At 36.5% G+C, this 27,078-nt stretch overlaps 1 protein-coding gene across 7 annotated transcripts in view; it reads right to left on the bottom strand.

Annotated features, from left to right (window-relative positions):
* PTPRM (protein tyrosine phosphatase receptor type M) overlaps positions 1-27,078 on the bottom strand; it is a 442,831-nt gene that overhangs the window by 315,453 nt on the left and 100,300 nt on the right. For all 7 annotated transcript variants that reach the window (XM_021525180.3, XM_021525188.3, XM_021525183.3 and 4 more), the window contains exon 2: positions 26,079-26,201. In XM_021525180.3, the coding sequence (XP_021380855.1) occupies positions 26,079-26,201 (123 nt within the window). The remainder of the gene's footprint in view (positions 1-26,078; positions 26,202-27,078) is intronic.

The raw sequence follows: 27,078 nt of genomic DNA, 5'->3' as shown, positions 1-27,078 counted from the left end.
GTCCCCAGATCCAGCTGTTGCTGTTCACAGCACTGGCAGGCAGATATACAGCGAAAGAGAATGAGAGAGATGGTGTGACATATCAAAACAGACAGGGAAAACAGTGCCTTTATCAGCATCCCTGTGAACACACAGAGCACTCAAGCACTGACAGCCCTGCCCTGCTCCTTCTCTTCAGCCTAGGGGAATCTCACTCTGCTAGAGGAACCCACACTCTGCTCCTCCCCAGGCTCTGGCCCCTATACCCAAAAGCCCCTGACTTTCATGGTCCCACAGCAGCTCCTGGCACTCAAGTCAATTCTCCCACTCCCTGGTTAGCTTGTTTTGAAGTTTATGAGCATTCACACACACACTGGAGACTTGAGTGCATCAATGGACAATATGGCAGAAACTGGGTTTAGTAGGAACACAGGATAGATTGCAATAACCAAGCATCAGGCAGAGCCTCAGCAGCATGCTGAGCAGTCAGATACATACACGAGATGAGACTCATTTATCCCTTTATCCCTCTATTTCTCCCATGCTTGCTCCTTCCCAATCCAACTGACTCCTGACTCCTGCCTTTGGTCCCCACATTAACAGCTGCTCATGCAGTGAGAGCAGCACACAAAATGGCAAGCTGTGTTTTCCAGTGAGCCCCTTACCCTTATCAACCTGCATTTTATTATAACTTAGCATTCAAAGCATGGGCCAGTTGTTCTGTTACAGAAGATAAGTATCTGTAAAACTAACCAGCACATGCTAACAATGCTGCTGCCCAGAAAGTCTCTCTTCTTTTCTGAGTACATTCTCTTTGCTGCACCACCAATAACATTAGTCATTATTTTTGTAAACCATTCAACCATGCAATTCAGCATTTAAGAAACAATACTCAGGAGATAAGCAGGAATCAGCTTTAACATGTTTCAGGGGAGCTCCTGGGGTAAATCAGTTATTTTTTGGATAAAAGCTTTGCAGAAGTAAATGTAGAAAGGTTGGGGGAGAGGGAATCATAGCTTGATCCATGTTACTCTTATCTGAAATGGACCATCTCCAAGACCAGGGTTAAGTGCTACTGGTACTCTTCTCCCTTCCCAGTGACAGGCTGAAAGGTTTGTTAAACACAGAGGTTAATATAAAAAGCTTCTGAAGGCACAAAGACAGTGAGCTTTACAACATTTACAGAGATACAATTTTCTTTCAGCTTTAGGTTGCTAGGTTAATGTTTGGCTAACAATCACACCTATGTATACTCTTCCAATTCTATATCATCCAAGCAATAAGTTACTTCTTATTTAAAAGCTGTCATTGTACTTTCCTTACAAAATGTTCCTGGAAACCATTCTGCCACCTGGCTGATTACTAATTTTTTAACTACTGATAGTTGTTGCAATGATTAGTATCTGCAGTAACACACCACACACAAATAGCTTGCATCTTCTGAATTTCACTCAAATGTCTAACAGTTTTTCACAGATCTGTAAGGCAGAAAACAAAAACTACTGTAGTGCCTAAATCCCACAATAACACAGAGCCTTCTGAAATCCTGCTGGACAGTACAGTAATTTTAGAAGCATATTATCCTCAAGGGCTTTTCTGTTACTGGAGTAATTTACTCCTGGTTTCATGAGTGTGAATAAAGATAATTCACAAGAAATTATCTATTCAAAAGAGTAGGCTAAACATTGCATTGTCATCAACTGTACATCTGTGGAGTTTTGTTTTTATTCTACCCTCCTCTTTTGAACCAAAGCACCCATCTTTGTCTCATCTGTTCAATACACTCATCTGACAACTCCCTTAGCATGGGCCATGTGTCACTTCAATTCTTTTACTTCCACATAAAAAATCTTGCTCAGAAATTAGAATCTCGCCAGTATAATTACAATCAGACTGGCTTCCCTAAAACATACTTTTAAGCTCTGTTTTTCTTAATTGAATCACTCATTGAGACTCCAAACCGCAAGTAGTGGGTTTTCTTCCCCAGTTAAACTACAAATTACTTCCGATTAGTATTCGCAGCATTTTTCTTCCACAGAAACACTTCAGAGACCTTAGACAAGACTCGCTCAGTAAAATTTTAAGCACATCAGGGCCTGTGCTTCACTGATGAGAAACAGAATGGCTCAGGACCTTTACTTTGAGCTCATGTCCCACAGGAATTCATTGCTATACCAGCACAAAGGCACACACATGCACCCCATGGCAACTACAGGACAGTTTAAGCCATAATGGATCAGCCACTGCACTTTCTGCCGGTGAAGCTATACACTTTAGTCAATTTATACTGTATCAATACGAAAGCTTTAAAGCTGATGGAATAGCACATTCAGTTGGGGCTATTACTTCCATCTTAAATAAATCACAAACCAAACAACCCCCTATCCTCATAAATTCGGTCTGCTTTTAAAATTAAATTTAACACTAGTTTATACCAAGATTTATACCTGCCTGTGTGTGCATTTATCAGCTTGGAATATTGCCTTAGCTGAGTTTTGTATAGGAATTAAGAGACCCATTACACCACCATTTCTCCATTTCTTTCTCTTTTTTTTTTGTTTTTAAATGCACTAATACCTTTGCCACAAAAGCAGCTGACAGCATTTTCTACAAATTGGTATATAAAGCCATATTTCACTTAGATTTCCTCCTCTTAGGGATCCTGTTACACTTAGCAATGACAAAGAGAAGAATTACATATCTTAAGAATTCAGATTTGCTTTTTCCTACCTGATTTTCAAATTCTAAAGCAAATAAAAAATAGAAGCATTTGTTATCCAAGGTGTAAGTTATGTGAATGAGTTACACTACATGACAAATTAAAAAAAAAATTAAAGCATTAAGATTGTCTTTCTTTAAACAATATATTAAACTATTCATTCAACATAATGTCAGTTCTAAAATAAAATTCTCCTTGCAAAAACCACCTTCTTGTCAGGAAGAAAAAAAAAAATCCATTGTCAGCTATTTTATTCTTTACATGGTAACCATTACAGTACAGCCTATCTTTAAAGGCTCTTATCTAGACGAGATTACGTCACAGACTACATCACAAAGAATGAATACTGTGCAGGTTGCCAATTTATCTGTGTTTATTCACACAATAATTTCCTTCACTGTAGCAACCGGCAGACTTCCCAAAGCCGTCTGCAAACTGATAAAATGAGAATTTTGCTTCACATTCTTTTAAAGAGGCTTTTTCCAAGCCCCAAATGGAATTGGTTTTAAGTCTTGTACTACTATGGCTATTTTCTATGTCTTAGTTAGTCTCTTTAAATACAGAAGAAAACATCTCTACATCATTTCACTGGTGTATATAACAGTTAATATATTTACCAAATGAACTTCATGTTGGGCTTTTTGCCTGTGCAGTCCCATGGAGGATACTGTTTAATGTACTTATTTTCAAGTTCTAGTCTGCTAGAGATGCATTAAAGATATTAAATTTGGCCTGATTCATCACTGAAATAAGCCTTCCAGTTTCCATGACTCACAATCCCAGGAACTGAGATTGTCATTCAAGAGAACAACACAATCAGAGTGGGTTTTTTCAAAAAGGGAAAGCATAAGACTCTAATTAACACAAGGGCTTAACGATGTGCTGAAGTACCATTCAGGAAAGCACTCAGATACTTAATTTGTCTTCAATAGAATTAAAAATTCAGAAGGTACATGCATAATATTTCTGCAGGATGCCTTCTGGAGTTCTGAGATCCTGCTGTTGCAGGAACCTGACATTTCACAGCTTTATTAAAAATTGCTAATTGTAATGTCATTGAATTAAAGCACAAAATTTTCAAAAATTAAATTTTATACTGAAGGTGTCTGAGGGTCTGCAAGAAAATGAAAAGATTTGTAGCAGTGCTAGAGCAAAAAAAAGTTTGGACAATGCTGACTTAAACTCTTGACTATTTTTTTTAGCCCAGAATTTAATCCAGAAGTTAATATTCTGGATATTTAGGCACATGAATGATTTTAAAAGTAAAAGAGAGATAAATAAGTGTCTTCATTACAGTGAAAGAGGAATGTGGGTTTACATGTATTTAAAATAAGCTGCAGAATAAAGAACAATCAAACAGAAGCCAATCTAAAAGAAAACAAATGTTCTGCACTTTTCTTCTTTGTTGACTTCGTCTTACATTTAAAAGCTCCTTGGCCAAAACTTACAGGACAGTAAGAATCCCGTGGATTTAAATGCACATCTAGGAAACTAAAATTAATGTTTTTCTATCACCCTACTCTTTTCTTTTGGCCTGGCATCCTCATGACCATTCTGCTTCCCTGTGCTGCCCATGGAGCCGTGTCACTCCCCACTGAAGCTTTCAGGGGTGACCCATAAAGGCTCAGGCTGCAGTTTGCAGCCACTGCTCCATCCCTTCCCTGTGGTGGCTGCCCTGGCCAAGCTGGGCCTGACTGCTGGGAGACAATCCCCATTTCAAATGGCTTTTTTTCCATTATGAGGAGCATGGAGCAGCCCTCACCAGCCCAGTGCCACAGGAACCCATCCCACTGCGACGCTCCTGCAGCAGGGAGATGAAGGCTGACCATGGCACAGCCAGGCAGATGTTACCACATTTACACCCCAGTGCTCCTGCCTGTCACTCATTATTCACTTGTTCTACATCAACAGTTTTTATTTCTGGTCCCCAGCATTAAGAGCAAGTTGTTGTGTACAAGCAGGCATCCTTAAGCTGAGCCTTGTATCAAGGTAACCATGAAAACAAGCAGTGCAGGCAATAGTTTTGGTGCATGTCAAACCACTCACAAAGCGATGTTTCTGCATCTAAAATATTTCATTAAAAATTCAGCTTCCAAACTGATATATTTACTGTGCCTGACTCTATTAGAAGTCTCGATTCCATTAAACTTCTGTTCTTTGTCTGCAAACATGAACCTTTATAAATGTATTTTCTGAAGTACTACAGACTTTTTATTGTCATTATGTTCAAAATCTGTTTCATATAACCAAATAAGCGATACTTCAACAGCTTTTTATGGGACAAAAATTCTATTATAAAACATAACCATAACAAAACAGATGACATTAAAATATTAAAGGAAAATGAAAATTTTGCAGCAAATAACTGCTAAACTCAATTATTCTTTACAGAAAAAATAATACTTTCTGTTTCATTCAGACTAAAACTTTGTGTCAAAAGTAGAAATACAAAACTTAGTGACATAATTTCATATTTAGGCAAATAACTCAGCTTTAGTTGAGACACTGTAGCATTTATTTTCTCTCACCTCACTTATTGCCTTTTTATTTTGCCTATAATTATTTAATCTAGTATTATTTTGGTTTGATTTACTAAACTAAACTTGCAGTTCATTCTCCTAGAGTTTTTGCTATGATCCTTTGAAACCTGGCCACCTTAATTCTGTCAACATTTCCAAGCATTTTATTGGTGAAATTTCAACTGCATGCACCAAATGTTAAAGTCTTATTTGCAGTCAACCCAGAAAATCATATCAATAGCAGAAATTAACATACTCAAACTAAAAACTTCACTTCTAAACAAATATTTCTTTAATCAGCTATGATTACAAGCAATACCTATAACTCTAATACTCAGTCAAGACAAAAATAATACAGCCCCCATTTCTCAGTCATTTTTGTGAGTTAGACAGTACTTTGTATACAGACGTATAGAGACTCCAAGCTATATATTAAAACAAAAATTGAGATAAAATTGAAAAAACCAGAGTATAATAAGACTTTAAAAAATAATAATTTTGAAAATTGATAGCAGATATGGTACTGTAAATACATTTAAAGTTACTTTCCTTTGTAAGTTGATTTGTTTTTAAATAGAAACCCACACTTCCAGCTTCCCTAAGAGTCTTAAGTCCCTCCTTCAGAAAAGGTGGAAAATAATACTATACACAAAACCACCCCTTTGGAAAAACTCACTCTGAAGCACACTGAAAAGTCCAGATCCTGAGGCAGAATGAATTGTTTGCTAAGACTGCTGTGTTAACCTGAACATGAAATTGCCCACTTGCTCACTCTATCTTTGTTGTACTCATCATATTCTTCTATTCCTTCTTATCATCTGCTGTACACAGGAGGAAAGTGGAGAATGGTCTACTGGAAAGTGAGTGCACACTTAGCTAGCAGAGGTCAGCATCTATTCACAAGTTGCACAATTAGCAATCTGCAAATTCAGAGACTGAGGTTTAACAACACACTTAAAAACATTTAAATAAAAATGCTTGTAAAGATATTCCTTTAACTGTGGGGATATTTTAAACACATATTCTGAAATGCCTGCTGACACACAGAAGTTGCTACACGGAGCACAAGAATATGTACTGAACGCTGTTTATGCACACAATTAATTACCTGTAATGCCCAGGAAGCTGAGTACCACCGTTTGCATTTGTGTCAAGTTTACACTAACGTTTTTTAACTAAAGAAGTCTATTGAAAATTAATCCTCTTTTTACTCGCTTACATAATCCTCTTGATACACAGAGGGATTTTTTTTTAATCATTTGAAATGTACTTATTTTAAAAGGAAAAGAAAACATTACAGTTAGGCAGCGATATTTCCCATTTCCTAACACTAAAACTTTATTTTTTGTGGAGATTGTAACTCAACAGATATTGCAATATGATGAACCATTGCTAGATAAATGCATCTAGGCTATTCCTACTCTTTGCTCATCATATTTGATAAGGCCTGTCATGAGACAGCAGGCAAGACTCACTAAGCTTTAACAGAATGTAAGTTAATTTCCTGAAATAATAATTTAAGGGAGTTTTTTTTTATTAAAACCTAATTACTTCTACTTCATTATCACTTCAGTAGGTGGATTGGTTGATATCATTATTGTAGTGGGAGGTCAGTGAGAATTAATCAGCTCAGTCTTACAAATATACTGCTTCCTCTCATCTTTTTATAAGTCTGTCACCTTTTCATGTATTTCAGTAATAAAATTCAGAGAGGTTATACCAGGAAAGTGAAAAAGCAGTGACTGAAAAGGGTCAATGGCAGATAAGCTCTTACTGCCTTTTTAAAATAAAAACTTCACCCAGAACTTCCTAGAGTTGTGTGGTCTGGCGATATTGCTAACATAAAATAATTTAATGTTCAGCCTGCTTTAGCAGATAAGAAGAATGTGATATGAGTGCCTTGGTTTTGTCAGAAGTCAGGGGCAAAATTTCTGTAGTATATTCTGACAATGGATACTTCAGGAGTGACCTACAGCTTACCAAGTCTAGCTCAAGCAAGTAGACAGGAATAATCTTGAACTTTTGTTTTTTCTAGAATGTTATTTTTTCCCCAGCTGAATATTTTCAAACAATATTAATTTAAATTATTACAATTTATAAGCCTGTTTCACTGATTTAGAAATCTTACCACCTGGTTAAAAAAATTGCTGCCTTGATACCCTCTGAGTAAACTTTTCATCAACACTAGTCCATAATGACTGCTGTTATCCAATCCTTCAGAATAAAGAGCAAAGAAGGAAACAAAGGACTAGGAAAATAATAAAATTTTACAAAAACCTAATTACTTTGAAAAGCAGAGTTGCTGAAAAAAATATTTTTATTAAAAGATAGGATTCCTATGAGAGGATAAGTTGGTTTGGATTTGGGTTTTGATTTATTTATTGTAGCTAATTCCCTGTGTTATTATTTTAACAACTACTGGCATTTATTTCACACCTACAAAAAATAATCTAAGATTCTCACAGTTTATCTATCTAATTCTTTAAATTTCTGAAGTTTCTTGTCCTGTCACATTCTACTTAGCTTCTTTGTTCCATCAGGAATGCCCACTTCATCAATCCTTTGGTTTCCTCCTGATCATCTCCCTGCATGCCTTCCTTCTGACTGAATATTCAACAACCCAACCTCCTCTCATTATTCAGCAACATCAGTTTCAAGAGGCATTCAATATATTAACAGACTAAAGAAGTTAGTTGATGAACCTTGCTGTTTCTTCTGCCTTGAATCCCAATTCTTTAATTTCTATTAATGGGGATACAGCTATCATAATTTCTAAAAATACAGGTGTATTGTGTACACAAGCATCTGTACTGTCTGGTTTGTCCCAGGTGCCAGGAACATGGCTACATTGTAGATGAAGCCTTTGAACTTCATTAGAAGTAAAATTCTACAAAAAAAGCAGCATACACCTGATCTAAACACACAATCCAGGTCTTAATACCACAGGAGGCATTCACATCCTTACATCCCTCAGTTACCTATCTACCCATTAGGTGTCCTAAATTATTGTATGAAAAGCATTCTTTAGATGTACTGATTTTAATTCTGCATTAAACAACCAAAATAGTACTTCATACCTTTAAAATCTCAAATTATTTTCTAGCATATGGAAAAACAGTGACTGAGCCAAAAACAAGCACTTCAGTTACTATTTATAGCATTCTTTTCATTTTGTGGCATCTAAAAAGATATTTTTCTTTTTTTTAACAGTGAAACACTAGTTCAGTCTGATAAAAAAACCAAACTCAAAACACTGAAGATTTTCAGAGAAAAATATTTCTTAAGGGTTTTCAAATAAATTATTACTAGGAATTGCCTTTTTAATCAAGCATGAGGAGGAAAGTAGAAAGTATTTTATTTCCTGTAACAACAAAATACATGCTTAGATACTTAAAAACATTGTTGATACTTCAAGAGAGACCTTACCTCCAGAAATAATTAAAATTTTCTAATATTTAGTTTATATGCATGGGGAGATATAAACTCTTATTTCCCTGTAGCTTGCCTTTTTTTACAAATTTGCAGCATAAAACATAAAGTCATTCTAATTTTTATGTTTTTTTTTTAATCTAAGCTAGAACAGCAACTGTAGATTTTGATTTTAGTTTCTTGAGAATAAGAAGAAATGGACACTTAGTACTGTAATTACTTAACAATGACTAATACTTCACTAGCACAGATAAGTAGCATTTTGGGTTGGATTTGTCACAAAAGCTCAGCTAATATAATAACAGAACAATATAAACATTCACTATTTTTAAAATACTTGGCATTTTAATAGAAAATCTAGTGCAATAATTTTGAATGGTCTACTTAAAGCTCTATATTTACTTAATTTTCCTTATCCCTCTGCTTTATTTTTCCACCAATTTTCACATAAACATGCTACAGATTTTAATTCTCAAAATTGTTAAAATGATCCTAGGTATGAAGGAAATAACAAATCATTCCCAAATCATCCCCAAAGATGCTGAAAAGCATGGCGAGTGCCCATGTACATCTTAACGGTGACTTGGTTTCTAAAATGAAAGCCTTGGAAATGCCAAAGAAAATCTATCTCTTCAAAAGCAATCTTGAAAATAGATCTGCATCACCTGATAATACTTAGAAATTTTAAAAAATATACTTAGTACTGTTGGAAAGTAATATCAGAATATTATTGTTCATTAACCAGGAGAGAAATTTTCACACGACCACTCATAAAGTGTTCTGCCTCTGAGCAGAGGCTGTAGAGGAGTAGCTCAGGCTTTCTGAAACAAAATTCCCTGAAGAATAAAAAGGACTTTTACCAGCCTTGCACTAATATAAAGATAAACTCTACCTGGAAGTTTACTGGAGTAAGAAAGATAACAACACATTCTAAGCAACATCAACATCTGTCATCTCATGCAGGAATACATTCACTGCATCTGGTGCATTTTCTTGTAATCACTCACTGCTGAGTGCAAACATTCATTATAAAAAGTTTGCATTTTACTAGTGCCTCCTTCAGTAAAGTTTTTTTATTTCAATGAGCAGGTTTAAGTCAGCATTGATGTTCTGGAATGGAAAGCAATATAGGCATCCTGTTAGGAATCACAAACTAACTTAAGTACTTCCCATCTTTATTTCACATTCTGCCACTCTTTCATTATCTCAAGTGAGTCACTTAACCTGCATAGGTCAATTACATTGTCTGTAAATTATGCAGGACACCACACAGCCTCCTGGTTGTTATGAGATGTTACTCATGTCTGGAAATAAACATTTGACATTTTTGGAAAAATAAGAATGTAAATTTTATTACTGCCAGCTAACGAGAAATTATCTTATGAGGAACATGCTAAGTGCTGTTTGCAGTTATCTTGCATGATGAATAATTCTCCCAAAAAGTCATCAAATATCAATGTCACTTTTCTCAATCCTTGCCCTGTTTTTCCTGTTTACAAGCTTCTACATTACTATGCAAGAAGACAAGGAAGAAACAAGGACAGTAACTGTCAGTTCACACAGAACTGAAACAGAAATGCGGACGTCGCATCCACAATCGTGACATCCACAAACATGACATCATTTTGTTCTGAAAAGTAAAACAAACAGCAATTTTTTAGTCATGGTTCTGCGTCCTTAATTAATTTTCTTGCTTCCTGAAAAGCAGAAACGAAGTCCATAAGTAATACTGAGTCCAAATACTTAGCTTACAATGTACTATTATTTATTTGACAGATATGTTGAAATCGAGCCCATTGAAGCTGTTATATGTGTTTTACTATTTCATTATTACTACCAGAAGCAGCACAGAAAGACTGTTCACTACAAAGTGATAAGCAATATTTGGCATTAGTAGGCATAAAAGATACCGAGGTCATCAACTTTCAGTAAGTGAATACACTTTGACTGGTTGATTTGCAGGAAACAGTCTGTGACTAACATCTTCTTCTGGGCTTTTTCCCACCTTGTTTTAACTAAAACAGGAATAAACTATTTTTCAGTTTTGCTAAACAAACATAAAAAAAGATCATGCTGACAGAAGAAAGAAAAGGTCTTCTCTCAGGAGACATTTCTTAAATGCATAACCTTCAATAACCTTTAGCTTCCCCAGGTACAAAATTTTATTGAAGTCAAAGGCAATTGTTTTTCTAAATGGGCAAAAACTGCCTGAACTATTATGGATACCCAATCTCTTCCACATCAGCCAGACATGCAGAAGATACTGTGAAGCATTTCAAGGCCTACCTCTATAGCCAAAATTGCTCTTTAAGCCCGACAGAGCCATACTGCTACTGAAAGTGATTCACATATTTATACCGTGACTTCCTGTTTCTGTCCCATGAGGTTACACAATAAACTAAAGACACAACCAATTTTTCCTCTGTTGTTGGGGTTTTGCCTTTTAGTGCTGGAGATGCGTGATAAGAAGGTGTGAGATCCCCAAAGCCATTCCCAGACCATACTATCCCACCTTGTACCCTGCCACCCCTTACCCTTGCTTTAGACCAGTCCCTGCCCCAGCAGTGCTGGAGGTGTGCCTGTCTGAAGCTCTGTCTCTGACCTTTGGCTCCTGCTCCAGCTGTCTAGCTGGACCCTGGACCTGGGTCCTCCCATTGGATTCCACTGGCACAGCATTATTCCTGCTCCTGCTGGCTGCACTTAGATGCTGTGGAATTGTGCCCCATCTGTGAGGGCACAGCCAGTGCCAACCCTCGATAACAGAGGTAGGAAGGTGTTGCTTAAGGTAGTATATGTGAAACTACTGCCTGAAAGCTAGGCTTCATCTTAGCTAATCCACAAGAAATAATTATAATGTCTGTATTTCCTCTCCAGTTGTACAAACCTTAGTAAAAAAAGTGAAATCCTAAGCAACACTGATATTTAACAAATCCTGTCTGTTATGTGAGATAGCACTTATTGAAACAAAGAGCTACTGCTTCAGGTCTTCTGCAAAAGCACTTACAGCAAAGCTAAACATTTATATTACATTTTAATGTTTGCAGTGTCACACATAGAGGCATTTCATTAATTTCAGTGAGTAAACTTATGCAAGAAATCCATTCCTACCCTGGTAATGCTGATCCTTTATCTAAGTTAGGAAAAAAATATTATAGCACTCACAGATTTCACACTAATTATAGACCAGGAAAACTGACAGGGATGAACTGAGAGGGTCTACCACCAACCCAGAAAGTAACAGCAGTATGACCTACCTATCACATTTATTTCAAAGGATGATCTTAAAGTACACGAAAATAGGAGGTGAATGTTTAGCATAATCGTGAGAGGCTTCTAAAAGCAGGAGATATTCCACTCCATTTAAAAATGAAGAAAGGTAGATTCATTTGACATAACTCAGAAAGCCCCATCTCAATGTTATATTCCTTTAGTATAAAAAGAAAATACCAGAAAACACCCAAAAGAACTTCTCTGAGAGTTTCAGTATGCATTAGACTTGAATGAATGCTAACTAACATACACTCTTCCAACATCTTATTGGATATTTCATGTTTGAAGCATCCCCTGCCTTCTAAATTCTGTTCCAGCAGCTGACCACACAGCACAATTTGCAGACTTGCCCACTCAGACCACACCATGATTGTCTGCTTCCAGCATAGATTCTTCTGACTCCCATCACAAGATGAGACAACATTTATTAACTGGATGGTGTCTTGAACTAGACTTCAAGGATGACTGCTGACAGACAGTACCTACCACAAGACCAGAAAATATGTACTTTTCCTATTTTCTAAGCACCCTTTTTCAGATGTATATTGTAATTGCTCTTTCCCCACAGATGATTTTACTCAATATGTGTACTCCCTTGTCTTCCTTCTGACCTACTTTCCTACACTTAAAAACATTTTTCATTTTCCTAAATCCTTAAATAACTAAGTGGTGCTTTACAGTATGATGTAGCTAATGAAAAAAGGCTAAAACTCCAAGAAGAACCTACCTTCAAGCCCTAAGTCTGAGCAACATTTCATTTCCTCTCTTTTCTTGATTGAGAAATACTGCAAAATACAGAGGGGAACTGCAGGAACCTCAACAATGGCAATACCAGGCTGTATCTGCTGTCAGCCTATTCCAGCAGCTGGCATCTCGCCTGTGCCCAAAACAAAAGAGAGCTTTGAGGAGACAGCATCTACTAACACTAAAGCAGGGTGGTCTGAGACAATCTAGAAGTCATGTTAGTCTTTCCCTGTCCTTCAGAAGTAAAAAAAAAGTTTTATAGAGGCAGGAAAACTACCACTCCCAGACATATGGACCACATAACTTCACTGCCTTGAATTTTTCCCTTTAGCTATACGTGTGGAACCATTTAATAACTGTTCTATATTTAGTACACCAGTATTTAAATGATATGCTACTTCATTATACAATTTTTAGTATGAAAGCAGTTAATTTATTGTTTTAAAGGCTGGGTTTGGTTTATTGTTTTAAAGGCTGGGAGTTTAGGGGAAGGGGGAGGGTTATGGCTTTTTGGTTGGGTTTTATTTAAAGAAACTTAGTATTCCACTCTCACTGACCAGAAGTAATATATATGTTTGAAAAGTGCTGTTGTTTGAAAACACAGAATATTAAGACATGTAGTGTCTTTCATTGTAAAGAAACAAAAAACCAATGAACAAAAAAATCATTCTCCCAAAGGAACTTAAACAAATTTAGAAGTGTATTCCCATTTGAGACTCAAAGTAAAAACAAAAATTATGTGGGATTGCAAAGTAAAACTACATTTCTGTAATGTAACAGAGTTGTAACTATAATCTCCCAAATTAAGTTAACACTACTATATAGACCAAGCTACTCTGTTATTCCTAAAAAAGGATGTGAAGGCACAGGTATGAGCAGTAAGAGAACAGGAGAGGAAATAATGATACAGAAAAATAATTTATCATGTACTCTGCATAGAAGTTCATAATTAGTTAGAATTACAAATTTATACTCCCAAAGTACAGTGCAGCACAATTTAGTTGTGAAAATTTGGATATATCCAGCCTAGCATAAGAAAATAAGATTCAGGTGCAGTCCATGGCAGTAATGGACATAATTAACTGAAATTCTGCTTAAGCCCCTATTGGAAACAATGTTGGTTTCTTTAGTCATTACTAACCATTAACATCTTGTCTAAATTTTAAGCATGCTGTCCTCATAATTTCCATAATGAAGTGTTGTCTTATTGTAATAAAACATTTCAATTAAAAAAAAAATTAAATTTACTTAGAAATTCCATTTCCAATGATGAGACACATCTCTTGTAAAAAACTCTAAGAATATTGGAGGCAAAATACTTTTTGACACCATAACAAAGAATATACTGAACAAAAAAAACCCAGTAGCTAAAATTTTAATTACCATGCTATAATTAATGTGTCATGTATTACCAACTACAGAATTGCAAATAAAGAATATCAGATGAGGGCAAAACCTGGTGCTATCTGCTGTTTGCACTTAATTAGCAACCAAAAAGCTGCAGAAAACTTTTATCAGTTTCTAAAGACACGCTTTTTCACAGTTTAATCTTGACATGGAAGGGGCAGGTATTATGAAACTTCGCATTAGGTATTGATGTTTTGAGGAATGCCTCGGAAAAAAGCAGACTAATATTATTTATCTTGAATATAAGTAATGCACCTGTGCATGGAGAAGCCAAGCAAGACTGAATCTCTTCATGTGTTAGTTTCAAAGTAAAGGCAACCACCTTGCTCAGAATATCCTGTGGCTCAGCAGATGTATTGAAAATCAACATGGTTATATCCAGTTGCTAGTCAGCCCTTCTGGAGTCAAAACACACGCATCCATAAATATTAATGTGTATGCTTTTCTAGACCTATCTTCAAGTGTTCCATCAAATTTTCTTCAAATGAGGAAGAACAGAAAGGAGCACATTTTAATAGGCAAAGCAAAGCAAAGCTCAGGGAACTATTAGGTAAAAAAGGACATCCCAGAATCCTTTAGGGAATTTAGCACTCTGTGCTGCCCTAGACTCTGCATCATTGATATGTTTAAATGCAGTACACCAACGAAGCTTTTGCTAGGAAATGAATCCGTGAAAAATAACAATGCTTAGAAAAAGCACTGAGAGTTAGAGGTCGCAAAGAGAGAAATTTGGCACACAAAAAACAAACATGACAGCTGATGTAAAATGTAAAGTCTGTGTGTGGCTAAAGGATTCAGCACCATTTAGAGAGGCACTATGAAGACTTTCTGAACACAGAAATCTCATGTACATACTGATATTAAAACAGAAGGACGAGAGAATAAAATTATTGTAAATAAATATATTCTTCCAGCAAGGGAGGATGGCACATGAACTGTACAGAATAGAACAAGAAGATAATCTTGAAGTAACAAAACTCTAACATCTCAAAGTAATAAAACTAAGTGTTTCGGCAATTAAAGTTTGCTTCTATTATAAAGATCTCTCACTTAACAACCATAGTACAAAAATTAGAGCTGCTGTTAGGCTTCAGCCTTACCACAATATTGAAAGATTCTTGAAAGGCAAAATAAAGGAAATTCACACCATCAATAAAACAGATTACCTATTAACATGCAAAATAGTGGCCTCAGGTTACTTTTCAGATACTTTTCAATATGAAGAAGATTCTCCAGTTAAAGAAATTAGGCTAGCTGACATTATACCAAAGGATTGTCTATATTCTTTATGCTATATTACATAGCATAAGCTATATTTGACAAATACAAAAGACAAGTAGCAACATCACTGCATCACACACTTTTATTTCCATATCACGAGTGGCAAAGTAGCATTAGCAGCTTTTCCAAAGGAGTATTTTCATTTGAATGACAGCAATACGAGTGAATAAAGATCTCAGGAGCTCTTTTTAGGAATTTTAAAGGCAAATTCATTAATTGGAAACAAACCCACAGAACTTATTGCTGTCAGGATAATTTCACATGTGCTTTGCTAAGTATTTCTCAGTATCTCATAATAACTGTAGATTTCAGATTCCAGTAATAAAACATTTTTATGATTATTTCTTTATAACCCACTTGCTGTTGAGTCAGAATATCATTGCAGATTAGCAACGCTGACCTCCACCATATCTCTAAAGGAGAATAACTTGTTAGAAAGGGATTCATTTAGTCTGAACTGTAATACTACAGAGAATGTCAGCTCAGAGTTGGAGACAATTTCAATACATTCAGGCTTGAAGAGGAGACAAGAATGATGAAACTGCAGGGGAGGCTGGACCAAGTTAATTAACATAGATGTGTACCTTTAGAGAAATATTGATATCCTGCTGGTGCTGTGCAGTGGTGAAGACAATACCTAATATAAATCTGTTTTTCACATGTAGAAATACTAATAATTGACTTTATCTATTAAAGGTGCACATTCTAATGCCTTTTTATTTTTTCTTTTTTTTTTTTTTCCATTTAACTTTGCTTCTTTACAGACTAGCACAGAAGTTAAAATTACCTGTTTTAATGCTTTATTTTAACTTAAACATACAACTGGATGTAGACACACTAAAACATGGGTAATTTTCATTCAAGAGGCACTACAATATATCATGGCAAAATATAGCTTTTTGTTGCTGCACCTAAAATAATAATTAGATTCTTATTAATTATACAATTGTTATTACTGCTATACTAAAAAGCAGGAAAAAAATCTGCCATGCACTCATAAAGCTACTTCCATTTTGCAAGCCAAATAAGTAAAATGGCTGAATTGAAATTGCTCCACACAACTTTCTGCCTTCACAAATGCTCCTCACACTAAAATTAAACATGGCAAGAACACCACAGCACACGTAACACCTAAATGTGATTGCTGAAAGATGTAACACATCTTTTTATACATGGTATATCCATTTATTCCACTGTAAAATCTGAAGCTGTGGGCTGCCTTAGCTTTCACATGGCACATTGTACACTCATGAAGGGAACCTGATGCGATTGCTCATCAAGTCTAATCCAGAACATGACAACTTCTTTGTTTCTGACACACAATCATTTCTATAGCTGCTACACACTGAGCTTCCAAAACACAGGTAACATCTTCACCTTGTCCTGACTGATGCTTTTAAGATTAATCAGCTCCCAGAGGCACTAACTCAAGAGCAGGTGCACAATATCCAACTGATGTCCCCAGAACAGGACCCTCATCAGTATCCTGTATCTTCCAAAGGTGTTTCATTTGAAGTGTAACTGCTTAATAAGGAAAACTCCTAAGGGAATGCCAAGAAAAGCATCAAGTTTTATATCCCTATCCTCAGGTTCCCTGCTAGCTCCTACAGGAGCATCCTTCCTTACCTGGGATCCAGACAAGCCCAGAACCTTCCTCTAAAAGCCTGTCCTCTTTTTCAGTTTCTCTTCTGAAAGACATGACAACGCCCTATTAATCAATCATTTCCTAAGGTGTGAAATTCACTCTATATGTGCTGTCTGCCACTCAAACAGTAATTACCTTTGATTCCTCCCAACTGAAAACTGCTAAAATATTTTACACATAAAAGACTGGACCAGGGACAGGACTCTTCACTTTCTGTTTTCCTCTCAGAGCCTTCTGAAATGCCTGACAAGTGTAAATTTCTCTTCTACAGATTTATTTCTACAACAGCCCACGTGCAGTAAGAAGGCTACTGACCAACTTAGGTTCTCATCATTTCCTTGCACCTTTAAGCTATGAATGTAAAAAAGCTTGAGAAAGAAGCATCCTAAACTCCTTTGAACAGTGGCCTTATCACACAGCCCTCGCATAAAAGAAATTTGCCCCTAGCAAATTTCCATTCCCTTTCTTTCTTTTGTAGCTCTCAATATACAAGTAAGGGAATACATTAAGGATCATCCCATTGTAACTGTGTCTTTCATCTATTTCTTGTGGAACTGCAGGAGAGAGCCATGCTGGGGAGAACAACACCTGACTCCCGAGTTAGGGATGGTGCCACCATCTGAGCTCAGCTGCACACACATCTGGCACTGGGACAACCCTCCTGCACGACACCGGGACTTACATCGTGCTCCAGCAGAAACCAGAATGACACAAGAGCTGACTGTGGCATCTAGAACAGGTAAAGACTCTAAAAGCATACGGGAATCAAGAATTCACATTTGGCAGAAGGATGTTCCTCCCCTCTAAGTCAAGGGGAAAAAATGAAATGGTAAAAATTTAAGCAGACATATTTGAACTTAAAGCAAAATCACAGTATACATATCTACTGGTGAGAAAAGTACATCCGTGGCTTCCATGTTTTAACATGAATACATGTGTATTGAAAAGTGTTTTTCAAATCTGTTACATGTGAGAAGCACAGAAATGTGATCAATTGCTTGCAATTATCACAAATATTTGATGTTATTAGCTGCTGCAACATTATGACTTGGATAATTACCTGCACCTGCTTTCTCATTAAATGACTGTGTACACCATTACATTTTCAATGAGGTCCAGACAGCATATTTTTTTCCTTTATGCTACTAAAAAACAGTTGATTGGAAATGTGACTTCTAGATAGAGAAAGCATTATGTCAGCTGGTGAGGGAAGTAAGTATATTGCTTTAACACTGAGAAAAAAAGTACTGAGTTCTTTTAATTCAGTTCATGAAGTTCATGTAATTGCTTCTTCCCTGACTCTTGAGTACTGCAAACAACTATCAAGGACTAAGACTTTGTCTGAAATTCTGGGAAATCAAATTGCTTCAGATACCAGAAGACTTACATAAAAAAAAAAATACTAATTCATTCATTCTGCTTGTGCACTAACATATCTCTGCTGCCACATTTCCCACGACTTTCCTCAACTTGGGAGAAGAACTGTAGACATCTGGAAGCACTTACAGCCACATGCAGCATTTAACAACCTCTGCCTCAGGTCAGTGACCTTTTGGCTCCTCCTATTATAGTCACAACTAGACCTGCTAACAACATGCCATCACTTTCAATGACTGACAACAAATTAAATGCTGTTAAAGTGTATGGAAAATCTCCCATAAATCTAATTGAAAGCAGAAATTCCTCTTACATTTCTGAAAAACAAATCTTTAAAAAACACTCCCTAAAAATGTCTAACACCTACTGTCCTAAAGAAGAGTCATGGAGTCTGTCTCCAGCTCAGTGGCATTTTCACTGTGCCTATGACTATGATCTTGTCATATAGAAGAACTGTCTTAAAAGATAAACTACTAACTCGGGCAACAACTGACTTAGGCCCTGAAATGGAGGCAGTCACGTTCCACACTTGAAAGCCTGCAAATGCAAGGAAAGGTTTTGATCCACTCTTTATTAGTTTCTAAAGGGCAGGATGGATGAGGAGAAATCTAATGGGATAAGCATGAGACTGAAAGAAAAGCCCTGAAGACTGCAAGAAATTAAGAGGCTTTTTTTCCAGTAGATTAATTACTAAACAAGAAAAAGCTTATTTAGGACTATTCTGATTATTCTCCTTTCTCGTGATCTTTCAATGCAGGAAGTGCAGCTCCTAGAGGAGCACCTTCAGACTCGCTGTTTATTCATAGGCTTTTTGGACACAGCTTTGCTTGAACTGGTAAAATATTTTTGTTCTTCAACAGAGGAAAACAGACAGGCAAACAAGCACAAAAAATGTATTGGTACTTCATACAAGTCTGCTAAAACTGGAGCAGAAACTGCAGTGGTTTCAGTAAGACACCCATGACAGGGTGCAGTAACATGCCCTCAGCACAGTGAGTCCCTAGGGAGCCCTACACTAAAGCATGTGCTACTTGGTTTATATTACCACAGTCTCAAACTACCTAGATTAAAGCATATCCCCAGGAAAAAGAATTCTTCATGTGGTCTTTTCCAAACCAAGAGCCCCTTACCAGAAGTAACCTCATTCTTCTTTTCCAGACAATATTCCACTTGAAAAATGCCAGTTCACTCCAAGGTATTGTAAAAAAGTAGGTTTTAACCAGCTTTACAACATGAAGCACTTTGTCTCTCTCCTGTTGGTTCTCTTACTTTAACTTCCTCTCTCCTGTTGGAATACTCCTACCTCATCTGAATGAGCTCATCATGAGGAGTCCAGGAAGAAAAAACAAACACCTGAACAAAACTCCAGTTATTGAGAGTACTTCTATTTTAAATTTATCAAGGAAACCTGAAACTAGATTCTGATGCACTTAACCATAAGGATAGTGTCTGGCACTATGGGTGAAAGATGGGGAGGGAGACTGGGTTTCTGATGTGTATCAAAAAAGAACTTTTTTATCTCAAAAGTTTTCACTGTCAAGAAATCCGATTTCAAACCGAGCTCCAGTGTCTAGCTTATTATGTTAGCTGCTTCTCAGCATATATTATGGCAGATGTTAGATATAATCTCAGCAGGAAACATGCAATCACAGCAAGGTAAATGAATTAGGTTAGAGGACTTGCTTAGCACTCTGTGGCACTACATGGTACTACTCAAGAATTACCCTCAGCAGTCAACTTTATCTTCCAGGTTGCTTTGAGAATACTCTGCTTTAATGAGAAGTGACTTCCCAGATCTTTCATGTAGTTTCTGTCTGTCTTCTACAGAAGAGGAGAGTCCCTCCAATATTAAAAAAGTGCTATAATCTATTATATCATCATATTTCAGTCAAACATCTTGAACAAAGCTTTATCAGCTACTCGTGCTTTTAATATACTGTCTCCCACTGACTTCCATGACTTTGAGCATGTTCTCCAATTTTGCACTCAAATATGAGATGGCTGATGGAATGTATAAGAAAACAAGAAAACTGATGTCCTCAAGTTCCAGTTATGAACACTACAGAAAGCATGTTACTTCAAATGGAAATCTGCAAATCAGCCATCTCTGTTAGGTGTTATTGCTTCATAAACCACACTGCTCATATTCAAAATCTTTTGTTCTAAGATGTGCAAACTAAAAGTCATATATGAGAACATCTACAACAAAGGGTTAAGTATATCATTAGCACTAATTTTCTGAAAGCTTAGGCATGCAGGCAAAATACATTATAAAAATTTGTCTACTTCACCTACTAAGCAACCTAGGAACATTGTCCATCAGTGATTCAGAAAGAGGGATTCTGATGCTGATTAATTACTTCCCCCCTTGCAAAAATGATAGATACTCAATATTTGTAACAAACCCAGAATTTTTGCCAGGTGCTGAAATCTCTAAATCAGGCCAGAAGCAACAAAAGTGACCATAACAACAAGCAATACCTCAGACATAGCTGGTGGCATCTTTCTTGTTGCTGAACAGACCTGTTAAGCACACCACTCAGTAAGTCTTTAGGTGTGTTTTTAAAGTAGCCAACCCCTCCAGTGCTGGCACCGTAGCCATGGCAGCACAGGCTCCCTGCTCAGGTGGTTTGCTCTGTGTGACCTCCATGTTGCTCCACATTAGCAGCAACTGGTGTTAACTTACACAATTAATTGGAAGCTGAAGCTGCTTGCCAAAAGGCATGTTGTTAATGGCTGCGGCTATTACCTGGGTGTGCAATAAAATAACATGCTGCTGTTCCAGGTCTAGAAAATTCTATGAAAAAATTTAACTTTAATACAGTGAGCAAGCTGCAACTCCCACACCTTGACAGTACTTTATATTATCCCTAGACAGCATTCAAATGAATTAAAAATGCAGCTATTTAAAGTAATATAGGGGAAACATATTATAATGTAACATATTATGGGACTGAGTAAGAAATTTATTTCATTTTTTTCAATATGAATGTAAACGGAAGAGAAGTATCCCTGCTAATATACAACAAAAATGCAATGCAGTGCTAAAATGTGCTTAATGATAAAGTACAAAATCAAAGAATAATAATTTTACACAGTAAAACATTGCAGTTGGCTTGAACTCACACTTGCCGAATGATCACTTTATATGTCTTTTAAAATGGATCACAACTCTTCTATGCACAATTAAACAACAATGTACATTTTTCACACAACTATTTCACATTCCATAATAATAAATACTCCTCTGAATCACTGCTTTGTTTATAGAATATCTGCTAGCTCTGCATGTCTGGTTACTAGGTATCAAAAGGCCATTTTAAACAATAATATAAGCATTATAAGCATTTTCTGCAGACACTGCATAGGCATTAAGCAACAGTACATATTCAGAATACAAATAAGCATAGTAGGCCATTCAAAATATCACATATAGCCATGAAAATCATATGTTATCACCTCAAATAGCACAAACAGAATTCTCATCCTGGCTTTGACCAGCACTGTACTAAACACAGAAAGCTTCATTGCAGAAAGCATTCTTTCAACACAGTGAATGGCAGCCTGTGAATATTGGATTTATATTTGGGTTTGAACTGTTTTAAAATAATTGAAAGGCTGATGCCAGTGACTTGTTGCAAATGCAGTGACATCCCCTCAGAGATATCAAACTGACCACTGCATAAAAATTATACTACTGTAATTCATAAATCAGCTGGAACTGTGACACACCATGGAAAGATTCTACACAACTGAACACAGTGTTTAGTAAAAAATCACATGGACATGAACAAAAATTATATCCAGTAAATGACAAATCACAGAAGATTCCTGACAATATTTCTGTTCCTTAGAGTAATCCATAAAATTCTAATTGCATTGCTGTCAGCGATGACTTACTGTAGCAGTATCTGAACTAACACAATGCAATCACGTATCTCAAAAAAGCACAAAACAACCTCTTTCCATGGGACACAGTCCTTCAGAAATGTCTGCTCCATTTATTCAGGAAATCTCCACCTTTTCTTGGTGTAGCGTCATGCACAGGCTGCAGGTGGATCTCTGCTCCACCATGGAGCCCCATGGGCTGCAGGGGAATCTCAGCTCCACTGTCTGGAGCACCTCCTCCTCCTCCTCCTTCAGCACTGATCTGGATGGCTGCAGGGCTGTTACTCTCACATATTCTCACTTCTCTCTCTCTGACAGCTGCTGCCCAGTGCCTTTTACCCCTTTCTCAACATTCTATCCTGGAGGTGCACCAGGAGCTCAGCTGTGCCCAGTGGTGGGTCCAGGGGCTGTGTTCAGATGTGTCCAACACAGGGCATCCCTGACCTCTTCTCACAGGGGCCACTCCTGCAGCCCACACCTTGCCAGTAGAGTAATCTACTGTTTGGGCATATTCTTCTCAAGACATTATTACTGGCTAAATAACTAGAGGGCTTAGTTAGCTGTAATTGTAAATCTCTAATCCAACTGCTGTAACAGTTCCATAGGATAAAGCAAGATGGGATTAATAATGACTAAGTTGTGAACACTATTTTAAACACACATTCTTGGAACAGAAAGACAAGGAGAAGACAGGCTGAGAAATGGGAAGAGCTTCTCTTCCAAACAGCATTTACTCCATCTGACTCACAGGACACTTAAAACAGAAGAGCAGTGGATTTTAACAACATTAATTTAATTGATATGAATATACACAGATATTCATACATGTTCTTACTTTTTTGGGTCTATTAAATACAATTTCAGATTAATACTGATTCATTAGAGGCCATGCTCATATTTATCAAGGAAATTAGAACACTAGCACCCTACTAACTTTAGTGGTATCTTCCTATTTCTGTGCTACAGTAACAATCCAACAGAGATTTAAGTTCACTGTAAGAAGCACTTCTGGGATTTATTACCTTTGATACGGTTTAGTAATTTTCATCTAAAACAGGATTTCAAATATTCACAAACATGTAAACTGTGTGTACATTACAGAGTGCACACATATGCATGAATATTAGATGACATTTCTTTTGTCTCACTGAAATAACATATCAAGCAAAAGCATTTATCTATCTGAGATGCTGCTATACTTTCAGCACTCTCATGTGGATTAAAAGAAATCAAATGCTGCAACTTGTGTGCTTCCCCCTGGCTGCCACGAAATTATAAAAAATATTATATATCGACATCAACTCACTCACTGGAGCATGTTGCCTGAAATTAGGAATGTTATGTGCATTAATTTTTTTCTTCTGACAAGGGAGTACAGAACTGAGAGTTCTTGTTTCAGTCTAGTATTACAACACTTGCACAAAGCATTTTGCTTTCAAGCCAAGAATTCCCCAAAAACCATTAATTTAAGATGTTCTATTCATTATCATCTGAAGTTATTTCTTCCTAAATATGTAGCTCAGAAACTGATGACAAACTACTTGAAATCATTTTTTAAGTATATCACATAACCCTCTGGCTAAGGCTAACTGAAAACTAATTAAAATCATTAAGATGATGATTTGAACAAGAACAGTAAAAAACTGTCTAGATGAAATTATGAGGAAAAATTAGATACCACTTGACTAAATCGTGCTGTGAGACACAGTGCTTCTCATTTGCAAAAAATGAGCATTTCTTTTCCTCTCAAAGGGGTTTTTGACCTTTTAAGGCACCAATATCCTCAACCCTCCTCAGACTAACTTGTTCATCTTCTGACCCAATGCTCCAAAAGAATATTTCTGTTCCTTTATGGGCAGAAAGAAAACTCCCTAAACTGTAAATACAACTTGTTTTAAAATGAAATAGATTTTTACTAGATCATCAGAACATTATTTCAGACTTCTGATGAAAATGCAAGAAGACAAGAAACAAGTTGTATGACATCTGATAAATTTATATATCATTTTCCTTCTATAGACATGCCAGTCCCTAGTCTAGATTCCTGCCACTGGAAAAAAAAACCAAACCAAAAAAATCTTCAACCCTGTGGTCATCAGAGAACATAAATTTAAATCTCTTCTATCTGTTCTATCTGCAAAGAAGACTGAACATCATATACTGACAATGTTTTCACATATCCAAGTGGGGAGAGTAATAAATGAAATTTGGAATAGGAAGAGAATTCCAGTGGCATGACTGAAAAAAAGAATGCACAACTTGTACCACTAGTCAAGATGGCTGATAAACTATGTCTGCTATCTCCAACTTGAGCAACAGTATCAAGCACTAATGAAATAGTTCAGAAAATGTTTAGCAGTACATGCCAAGACCACTGGCTGAAAGCCAGTTTTAAAAGGAATTTGAAAGAACCTCCTTTATCTAGGTTGATGAACTCAATCCAGTATGATGATCCAGATGGCAGGACACTGAACATCCGTCTTGAATTTGGGAGTCCTGCATTTACTATAGGAAGCAAAGTGTAAAAGGTACTTCAGCCATGAATCTTAGATAAGATGTCATCCACAACTCAGGGTGACACTGGTAAATCTACAGTGAAGAACACTGAAAACCTTTTTTTCACAAGTGAATGATATCTAAGGCTGATTGTGTCATGTATTAGCACCTATTGTGATCATATATTAGCACATATATTGCTACACTAATGATGAGTGCATATGTTCAGGTTTTGTTTATCCTGCCACTTCTAAATATTCATTTTGTCTATTTCCTACCTCCCTTACTCAAAAACTAGGGAGGAAAACTTTCTTGACAACAACAAACTTTTGAACAGATTTTATATAAATACTTAAGTACATTATGGGTCCTTTAAAGACCTCATTGAAAGGGATGTGAAATACTGGGACATTCATCTGCAATGCTTTTAAGTGTTATGGATATATTTATGATAAGTTATGAGTCTGATTCGGAAGAAGTCCCCTAATGTTACAACAAGTGATTTTATCTATTGGTCTTTTGGTTTTGCCAAAATATAATAATAGTCACTTGAGGCTCTGTCTAAAAAAGCCAAAGCAGATGCTGAGCTGGCTGCAGGCAATCATATCCCAGGAAATGGAGGCAGTCTTAACATGGGGGCAGTCTTAACACGTCTACCTAAAAACTAGAAAAAAGAACAACTGGTAAATTTTAGGCTAGTAAACCCAGTGGTCAGATTTTACATTTTTCTGTGGGTGAAGTACTAAGGCAATGACTATATTACTAGAGTGAGTTTACTTTGGCATAATGCACAGGTTGTTGCTATGGAGCAAGGTCCAACTAAATGCAGTGCAAAAAATACTTTAAATAATAGTATCACAATTATCTTTTAAAATCAGTGAGCATAGTATCGAGATCCTTTGTTTTGGGATACCTTTGCTTTTTCACTCACCTCTCCTTCTCTCTAAATCTTTTTATAACAGATTTTGATTATTATATCTTTCAATGAAAATATCTAAGTCTATCTTCCTTTTCTCTCTTACTAAGCCTTGTCTGCCTGTTTCTAGTACTACTTCAGATTCATTTTCATGTCACCTTTCTGTTTTCTTTTAGTCTTCCCCAACAACACCAAGCTTCAATTTCTTCTTCCAAACCTTTATACTTCCCAAACGAAGCCAAACCTTTGATTTGCAAAATATACCTCATTGAAATCGCCTGCAAGATCTGAGTATTTCACTTAAAACAGACTCAGATGAAGCAGCATTTTAAGAACAGCGCTGCTAAGAAATGCTAGACAAACACATAATCTAATGTTGAAGAGAAACAAAGCAAAATGGAGACGAACCCGATGGCAGGCCTTGACCCGAGGACGGCTTCATCGGCGCGTTCACCTGGTCCCAGTTGAGATCATCATCATCTGACTGACTGTAGCCACAGGAACTGAGGGGCTCATCAAAAGTGCAGCACCCTGTTAAAGAAACACAAAGGTAAAAATGAAGGCATGCAAGTAACAGATAGAGAATCTCCAATCCTAACAACTGCAAAACATCACTCAATGCAGGCTATGTCATTTTTAGATATCTTTTAATACAATTTATACAAATCTTCACTTTCTGAGAGGGCATAAAAGTTTCTTCTCATGAAAACCTTTTTTACCTAAGGGTAAAAAAGAGAAAATTTAGAACTGCAGACAAATTTCTCTTATCCAATCACCAGGTATCAAAAACAAATAACAGCAGTAAAAATCAGAATATTAAAATACATGATTAACATTCTTCAGGGAAAAAAAAAATTCTATACCCAAGGACCTAGATTTTAGAAGAAAACTCTAAGGGTGGGAACACCAGCTTTCATTCCTGTATCTTGGTTTCCAAGTAAGGGAAAACCTAACTGCTCCCAGGTGTGCTGCAATGCAAACAGGTACCAGCATAGCCGTTTGTGGGATCAGTGCCTCTGGCACAACATAACACATCTACCTCAAAATGACAATTATGCTCAGTCTCACAATCTCTGAAAGAAAACAGTATTATTTTCTCTTTTTTTCTCACTCTCTTCTAGGTAAATTAGAAGAGAGTAAGATGATACAAAAGCTCACGTTCCCCCAAGCTGGGGTAGGGAAAAAATTAATGTACCAAATTTAGAAGAATGGAATTTAACATTATCCACAAGAAAATGGAAAAGCTTTACTTTTTTTCCTGTGGTACAGAGGAAACTTCAGCTTTTTTATGCTGTTATCATCTAACAGGAGACTAACACAGGGTTACAAAATTCTGTTTTATTTGATGTTTCACTCCAGTGAAGAATGACATCTTTCCTATTTTGGAAAATAAATATCACTCTAGTCA

The sequence above is a fragment of the Lonchura striata genome, chromosome 1, assembly GCF_046129695.1.
Source record: "Lonchura striata isolate bLonStr1 chromosome 1, bLonStr1.mat, whole genome shotgun sequence".
Classification (NCBI taxonomy): Eukaryota; Metazoa; Chordata; class Aves; order Passeriformes; family Estrildidae; genus Lonchura; species Lonchura striata.
The sequence above is the reverse complement of the archived record's forward strand: the minus strand, read 5'-3'. Positions and strand labels throughout refer to the sequence as shown.